The 9,248-nt window shown below is 33.2% G+C and overlaps 1 protein-coding gene across 1 annotated transcript; it reads right to left on the bottom strand.

Annotated features, from left to right (window-relative positions):
• Positions 1-1,894: 1,894 nt before the first annotated feature.
• On the bottom strand, positions 1,895-3,955 carry LOC143530033 (putative jasmonic acid carboxyl methyltransferase 2). Its single transcript, XM_077025673.1, has 4 exons — positions 3,754-3,955; positions 3,171-3,569; positions 2,484-2,756; positions 1,895-2,363 (listed from the first exon to the last, which is right to left on the bottom strand). Exons 1-4 carry the CDS (start codon positions 3,817-3,819, stop codon positions 2,010-2,012), a joined length of 1,092 nt encoding a protein of 363 aa, XP_076881788.1. The 5' UTR covers positions 3,820-3,955; the 3' UTR covers positions 1,895-2,009.
• Between the last annotated feature and the right edge of the window lie 5,293 nt (positions 3,956-9,248).

Below are 9,248 nucleotides of genomic sequence, written 5' to 3'. Positions count from 1 at the left end.
AACTTACACATAAATAAGACACAATAGCAACTTATAAAATATCCTACACAAACGACACCAGTGATACACAACTTCATTTATCGCTTTAAAAGTATTTTTAAAAAACGCACCAAAAACTATATCGATATACCACTAAATCAAAAATTGTTCCACCTCAACTATAACCCAAACTAAACTACATCTTTAGATAACCACACTAATCAGAACTATTAGAAATCTACAAATCAAGCATACAACACCTACACATAGTATCATGAACCTACACAGTGCATCATAGTATCATACATAGCCAACAAATTATTATACCACCCAAACAACTACACAACAAACTGTAATCTACATCTACAACACCTACATAGGCAACTGTAATATACAACCAACTGTCATCTATAAACGTAATATGCATAACATAATATGCAAACTTATAATTTATATGTATATGAATAACATAATAAAAGAGTGATACTCAACTCTAACTGTTGTTATTGAATCTGTACTATGTTAAAACTTGGATCTTGTGTGTACCTAAAGAGCATTTTGGTATGACCTGACTCCAGAACTTATTTGTGAAACAAGACAGGGGTTAGCTTACAAACATATAGCAAGATAACAGATGAAAAAACTACTTATTGTTAATGATGTTTACTTTGCAGCTACTTGCTCCATATGAAATTGCAAGCTCCGAGTCTACGCATATAAATATTGAACATGTTAAGATTATCCCGCACAAGATAACAATAAAGACACATTATATAACATAATGCTAACTCTGGAAGCAAAATAGACAGTATGGTTGTACCTACATACGTTCGTCGTATACTTCATGAAATGTATGTATGTGGTACGTATGTCTACGCATGACTGCTCGTATGTAGGTACGTATGTCGGTACGCACGTGTGATGTTCACATGTAGGTACGCGTGCACAGATAATTGTTCGTATGTAGGTACGTGTGTATTTCTGAACGTATGTAGGTACGTATGTGTGTCTGAACGTATGTAGGGACGTACAAACGTGGGTACGTAGACACGTAGGGACGTATTCACATGACGCACACACGTAGGTGCGTCTTTACCATTAATTATTATACGGTTTAACAAACATACACTCCCTGCCTAATTCTCAATTATTATTAGCTACACAATATAAACCTATTTTTACACATAATTATCAATTATTATCAAATACACAAAACAGCCAAATGGTCCAAATGCATAAACTTTGGAAATGAACTAATCTTGACATCCCTCGGATACAATAGCTACAACCTTAAGCATCCACCCAGTTATTTATATATTACTAACAACACACACAATTTAGATGTAGGGCACTATTATGAGATACATATAAATTAAATTTGTGTGCATTCATTATTTAATTTATATGATACGTTGATTAAAAAAACACCCTACATACCTTCAATTTCTTATGTAGGGTTCGATCACTGTAGCATATGAAAAACCCCCCAATTAACCTTAAAACACACTGATAAAGAACAAAGATGAACGATTGCTTCTTCTACACACCCAACATAATCAATCTACTTTAAACTCGTCGATTTTGTGTATCAATTTCATACGCTGAGATGGATTTAGCGTGATTAATGAGCGGTTTTGGGAGTGAACCAGGGATTCTATACGTTACTTATTCAAGGCCTATACAATACTGACGATTTTAACCCTTTAAGCATAAAACATCAGTGCAAATGTTTAAAGTATTTACAAAAATGCCATCATGTATCTTAAACCATTGATTTATGTGATGAATGGTTGAGATTCACTTCTCGCGCTTCTCGCTCTTATATTACTTCTCGCATGAACCATCCCCTATATATATATATATATAAAACATAGAATACCATGTGGTAAAAATGAAAGTATACTTTAAGAAAATAAACATTATGATAAATTACACTCCCTTGATTCTTATTTTAGTAATACATAAGTGTTCCATTTATATATCTTCAAACATTAAAAAGCAAAGGATACACACTTAGATCAATATATTAATTACTCATTTCTCATTAAAGAAATGACTAAAATGATGTATATTAACTTTGTCTTAGAGAGGCAATCATCGATAATTTTCGCATATCTTCGAAACAACTCATCCATCAATTCCGGCCTAAGATCAAAATGACTCTCTAACATTGGCTCCACCACAGCGCGAATGGTTTTAGCCACTCGATAACCGCTTGATATATTAAATTCACTCTTGTCACCATCATCCCATTTTATCTCAAACGTCTCAGCACCATCGACTACAAATGATCCATCATACTCAACTTCACGTGCCACTTCTTCGAGGCTAGGTGCATAATAAGGAGCATTAAATGAATCAATCTTTTCCTTCTCAAGAAGTCCCTACAAAAACATATGTATAAACTTATCAATAAGATTAATCACATTTGAAACACCACTTTGATGACTTTTCAAAAAATATAGTTACTCATTTAAGAAAAGAGAGAAGGATGGAGAACACACATCTAAAGCAAGACTCATCAAGGCATTGGCTAGAAGCTCCCATTGGTAACAAGCCTCGTCTGCACATGGGTTTGGGGACCGTCGACCCATGAATGACAAAACCATCCGACCCTTGCTAACCATTTCTTTAGCCCGTGACCTTAAAAACAACGAGAAATCCTCATGGAACTGTTGCTGGTATGCTTTTACAACACTCGTTGAGCTACTTTTCGATAAGTATAACTTCTCTTTATTCAAATGAGTTCCAACCTTATGCTTCAAACCAAATGGTACCTAAGTCAAATATCACAAGCCAATAGATTAACTATACCAACTATGACTATCAATTCATGTAAAGTTAGTATATTGTACCATGTGGTTCCCATGCATATAACATGTGAGTTTCAAGTGGACCATTTTGGTCTCTACTACTTATGGCTTTAACTTTTTGTAGTAGGCTTTTTCAAGATATTGTTTGTATGACAACGAACAAGTGTTTTATACCGTTGGTAGTTGATACTTTTAGTTTCTTGCGTCTGAGACTTTGCAACTACTTATTCAAACCAATGAGTCATTCATCATAATTTGTATTTCGATCAAGGTGAAAAATTTGTATTTCGAGTGTACTAAAAGATTATAAGTGACCAAAACCATAAAAATCTGAAAATAGTTATGTATATCAATAAAATAACCTATAAAGATACTAACCTGAGACAGCCAGTGGAGGCTAGAAGAAGAATGAACAAAGTGAAGACTTTGGGCTGGAAACAAGCTTCCATAAAACGAACCAGGCAAGCCCCAAACGTAGCAATCTTCAATACCATAATCTTTCTTCATCTTATTGTAAAGCTCTGGCAATGACTTAAACACATCGTTAAAGTCGTTACCAGGGAGATCATTCAGTGACACCCTTAGTTCAGGTACTGATAGACCAATCTGCTGGCTAACAACATTAACCGTGTGGATTATCTTAGAGACCACCATCAGCGAGTTGTGTCCAGAAGAGCACCCCAAGTCTGCAACTCCCATGCTCTTGGGCTGCACCTCCAACATGATGTTAAAAATGGCAGATTCCACCATTGAATTACCTACTGATATTATCTTCTTCTGCACTCAAACCTTCATGTTAGTTATATATGTTTCGGATATTTCACAAAAGAGTAAACTGCCATTTCCCTCAATAATACCCTTTATAATAAAACAATATATGTGTGAATACCGTCAATTAGGGACGGAAATGGCAGTTTACTCTTCACAAAATATTATGCAATTGACAATATGACGTGTTTACCTGAAGGTGTGAGTTTTTGGCATAGCTAGTCTCTCCTTCTCCTGTGTTCATGTGAAGAACATGCATGATTATAATCTATATATGTGTGTATACGTGTGTGTTTATCTTTCACTAGGGTACAATGCTTGAAGTTGATGAAAATTAAAATAGAAGTGAGGGGTATATAAAGACCTGGTACCTGGGAACATGCGGTTCTGATTGTATTATATTTTTATCACGTTAACCAATATCTAATTTCGGACCCCCCCCCCCCCCCCGGTTTTGACTAATTTAACACCACTTATTAATGAAGGGCAAAGTTTATTATAGTCACAGCTAATGCACTTTAAACATGTCGATTTAAAAAAATATATAGTAATAAGGAAAAAAAAATACTTAAAAAGACTAAAAAAAATGAAAAATCTTAGATCTAGCGTTTGATTGATCAGGTAAGAATGTTATGCTCATATGTGATTCTTAAGTACACATGCATTAGAGGTGCACAAATCGGTTATTTACCCTAAACCGAACCGATTTCTGGTTAAAGTAGTCAAAACCAGTTTCTGAAATACCGAACAGGGTTGAGGCATTGAAAACTGGACATGATGAAACCGGTTAGGGTCAGTTTGGAAGCGGTTTTCTATAAAAGAATACTTCTACTAAAACACAAAAATAACTACATACATACCTATATACCTACCGTACATAATACATATATAGATACATAAATAATATTTACATACATAATTAATATACATAGAAAAACACACACATATGCATCGGTTTCTAAAACAGTTTCTATATGATCGGTTTAAACCGGTTTGATTTCGGCTTGATTTTTGGGTTCGTTTGATTAACAGGTTTCTAAAACATGCTTACCGTTAGGTGTGAATCTTAAAGAATTAAATATATTAGAGGACAGTCATGATAATTAGGTCATTGATGTGTATTCATTTCCACATGATCATATACGTGTTTTGTAAAGTTTTTTAGGCACATGTGGTCCTTTAATCACTTATTATCAATTAATATGCAACCCAATGCGCAGCAAGCACCACAACTAAAGAGCACGTGTTACATGCTTGTGGCACAAGTGGTCCACGTTCACAGCTGAATGGAGACTAACTTGTGTATTGCGGCGGGACGAACGGTTGAAATTTGGTGGGTATCGATTTGATTCGTTATGGTATGACCGGTAGGTTACCGACGTTTTGATTTGATCAGAATGATATCTAAAAAAATTAGTTTGAACTTCGGATAAGTTTTACATTAACCAACTCGTATCGTCCTTCCGATCAAAAACCTTAAAACATTAATTTGAAATTCGGATAAAACTTAATGTCGTTAAATTTTTTTCAAACGGAGGTTCAATGAAACAAAAATGTTTAAAATGTGGAACTTCCATAAGGAATATGATGAAGGCCCAAGTATTGAAGAACAAGCCATGTTATATTTGGAGGCCCGTGATCGTGTCTCCAAAGGGGGCCCACGAAAACGGGCATAACTTGGCCGACAAAGCTCCGTTACATGCCCATTACCAGTCAAATCGAAGCTTGAGACGAGGAGCACATTGTGGCAAACAGCCCACGGTGGTTTGGCCCCTGTCCGAAGCCCAGAAACGACTCCTAAATAAAGTTATGGACCATTTTATGTTTTTTGTCGGTTTTTATGTTTTTGTTTTTGGGTTTATGTTTGGCCCATGGCCCATTTTAGACCCATTTCGTATTTGAAACTCTATTTATGTTATGTTGATGTAATCTGAAGAGATAGACTTGAATTTTATAATAATTATTTTTTCTCTTCATTTTCCCTGACCTTTGGGTGAGATTTTTAGGGTTTGGAAGTTCATCACGGTATTCGATTGAATCAACGTGATTCGATCTTCTGTTTGGTTTTACCGCTGCATTAGAATATTCTCACGTGGGATTACTAATGGCCAATCGTACAAAGGTGGAATTATTAAATTTCAATTTGACTTATATTTATTACGGATAAAGTTAAAATACAAAGGGAGACAAAAATAAAAAGCATGAGAAGTATTTGTGGTCACACAAAAAACCATTCAAAATAATAATAATAAAAAAATCATAACTCAAAATATATATAAAAAACTAAAACATTATAAAAGCTAAAATATTTCACCCATCATTCTCGTTCAAAAAACAAGACGAAAAGATAAAACGCCGAGAAAAAAAACACAATAATTAAAATTAAATAAATACACAATTATAAATAAAAAATGTCATAACAGATCGCAAAATATAGCACAATGTTGAGTAATATAACACAATATTAAGAAAAAAACAACAATGTTAAAGAAAAAAGACAAATCAATGACGAAAAAAAAACACATTGATAAACAAAAAGGCACAATAATCTTTTTACTTTAACATCGGGTCTTTTTTTTTTCTTTTTTTTAGAGTGAGAAAGACAGGAGAAACATTATTGTTTTTTCACTTTTTTTTTAGTTTTGAGTTATAATTTTTTATTAATTTTTTTTAGGGACTTTTTGTGTGACAACAAATTCATCTCATCCTTCTCATGTCTATTCTCATTTGTAGAATAACCTAACTCATTTGTTAGATAACATAAAAGATATAATATTAGTGTTAAGCTTTGAACAAGTATAATAAGCTACTAGTAAAAGAGGCGACGAAGAAACAACAAAGATTGACATAAAATAGATGTTATTTTCTCTAGCAAATTTCACATCGATGTTACTATATGTAACTGGAATTTTTAAAATGTTTAGATTCTTTTTTTAAATCTAAAACTCATAGAATTACTTCACTTACCTTGGTTGTTGCAGGGCAAGTGATATTGGATACATCAATGGAAACGATAAAATCATCCGGTTCAGAACTAAAACCCCATTATACCGAACCGTTTTTAAATACGTTGTCAAAATAAAGGACCTACACCTACTTTCATAAAATCATAACACTGATCTAAACTTTTAAGCCAAACAAAATCTACAATTTTAGCAACCTAATATGTTAAAACTTACAACAGATAAACATGAGGGCTAACAAGCAATGGATTGCACCTACAAAACACTACTATTTGTTTAGAAAAGAGTGTTTACTTACTTCTAAGAAACATACATCAAAATATGTGCAATTTTACATCATCAATAGAGCATTTAGAATACACACACTGGTGACTATGGTCAATGACGTCGGATATGATAACATCCATGTCCAACGTCTTCATCGGATATGACGAACATTTTAACAACATTATTGGCTCATAAGAGGTAACCATTTAAAAAAAATGACAATAAATGATGAGCAGGGTCGGTTTAGAGGCTATGCAAGGCCCGGCCACCGTTTTGGGCCCGTTATCGACGTGCCAAAGAGTATTCACTTAACAATAGTACACAAGCCACTTATTTCGTCATTCAAATGTAGCACTTTCTACGAGTCTTACGGAGGTTGAAGTAACCTGAAACATGATTTATATCATACTTGACCTCAAGTTAATAAAATATTTAAATAAAAATAATTATAATGCTCAAGCGTACCTTAACAAGTTGATTATGCACACAACAAAGTTTACACTTGAGAACAAAAGCCCCCAATATCAGTTCCCACCAGCTCTTCCCAATATCAGTTTCCTCCAACCATATAATGTTGTCCCCTTGAAGACCGTAAAGCATAAAGTTTAGAACATAAGAACCTTAAAACATGCTCATAATGGCCATCATGTTCTTTATCATGAGCTTTATCTTCAAAAGCATGTTCTTTATGGCTCGTATCCAGGTGTCATATATGTGTAAAAAACGCATTGCAGCAAAGCCATTATGTATTTTAAAACTTCTCAGATTGCTTAATCGATCACGATCTCGACCCCATCCTTTTCTTTATCTTGAAATATAAACCTTATACGAACATTTGAGATTTAAAACACTGTTATAATATCATATGAACTTTCAAGTACATATATTCCATTTATTTGAAGTTATAATATCACACCTAGATAAATAATATAATTTTTCATCCTATTAGACGTGTATTTTGGTTCCTATAAAGAATTTAGCTTGAGCAAAGGGGCTTTCAAACCTTGTATCTCATAGTCGTAAAGTGAGCCTATGCCTATGACTTCGTTTACTCCCTTCTTGTCGAGTCTCACCTATGAAAACGGGATGTATTTTTTTAACCATTTAACGCAAAAACGTGACAACTTTTAGATAGAATATATATCATTTAACCATTTAATGGCAATGTATTGTCTTATAAATTTTGCCACCGGTGGGATATGATTTAGCAGCTGCAATTAACCAAACATGACTTGCTACCTTTCATAATGCAACCATGTTGCATATGGTATGGTAACAGGTCAACTTTTGGTAATTGTAGATTGCATATCTTTAATAATCAACTTCCAATATGTCTATAAAAAAAATTAAAAAAAGGCAAAGCTTTTCGGAATTCATATTGAATTTTTGGGAGAGCAATATGATATAGTTACCAGATACAACAATAAATATTTTTAGCCGTTGGGGACCTCGTTCTGTTGTAGTTTCGCAATTATAACTATTGTAAGGGATCAAAATCCATGTAGCCAACTATATTATTCAGATAAGAAGAAAGTATTATGCTGAGGCTTTGACAATCACAAGTTGTTTAACCCAAACTGAAAATAAATTGAATTATTAAGTTACAAATTACAAGTTTGGATGATTAAAATAACACTTAAGAGAAAGCTACTAATTCCAATCTCATACGATAAATTTCATAAAATAGACGATAAACTCCCACTATATTATTCCGATAATAAGAAGTAGTATGACAAACTGTCTGACCACTCACAAGGTGTTTAATGCAAACTATTGATAAGTTGGATATAAAGTCATAATTCGAATTTCGGATGGTTAAAAAATAGTTGATGATAAAGCTACAAATTCCAGTTTATAAGTATGACAAAATTCATAAAAAAAGACAATAGAGTTACAAAGTTTATGTTTTCATGGACTAAATAAAGGGGATGATAAAACTACAAATTAAAAGTTTGTATGAAAATAAAATCTCTATGGGGTTGCTATAGTCTAGATGTAAACAAAGGATAATATGATTCAACATTACAACAAAGTTCAAGGTTTGTTGTCTTTGATATTACAACAAAGGATAGTATGATTCGTCGCCATTCTTAGTTGTGTCTATCTCATTAGTAAATTCACCATATGAGACGGCCATAAACTTGTCGGTTGTGATGATGTCAGCCTTCTAATATGTCGGCCTACAACCCTAATTTTAATTTCGTTTGTTTAATGGATGTAAATTAGGGAAACACGAGTGTTTATATGTAAAAAAAGATATAAAATACTCATTTTTACGTATACAAAAACTGTTTTTACATAGAATACCATGTGGTAAAAATGAAAGTATACTTTAAGAAAATAAACATTATGATAAATTACACTCCCTTGATTCTTATTTTAGTAATACATAAGTGTTCCATTTATATATCTTCAAACATTAAAAAGCAAAGGATACACACTTAGATCAATATATTAA

Source organism: Bidens hawaiensis, unplaced genomic scaffold, assembly GCF_021521415.1.
Source record: "Bidens hawaiensis isolate Kalapana, Puna unplaced genomic scaffold, B.hawaiensis_p1.1 tig00008819_1, whole genome shotgun sequence".
Classification (NCBI taxonomy): Eukaryota; Viridiplantae; Streptophyta; class Magnoliopsida; order Asterales; family Asteraceae; genus Bidens; species Bidens hawaiensis.
Note: the sequence above shows the minus strand (reverse complement) of the source record. Positions and strands in the feature narration are given on the sequence as shown.

Coding starts and splice junctions, on each gene's coding strand:
- LOC143530033 (XM_077025673.1), bottom strand. CDS start 3,819: ATGCATGTTCTTCACATGAACACAGGAGAAGGAGAGACTAGCTATGCC. Junction 2,757..3,170: donor GCCTCCACTGGCTGTCTCAG/GTTAGTATCTTT, acceptor TATTTGACTTAG/GTACCATTTGGTTTGAAGCA. Junction 2,364..2,483: donor TGATGAGTCTTGCTTTAGAT/GTGTGTTCTCCA, acceptor ATGTTTTTGTAG/GGACTTCTTGAGAAGGAAAA.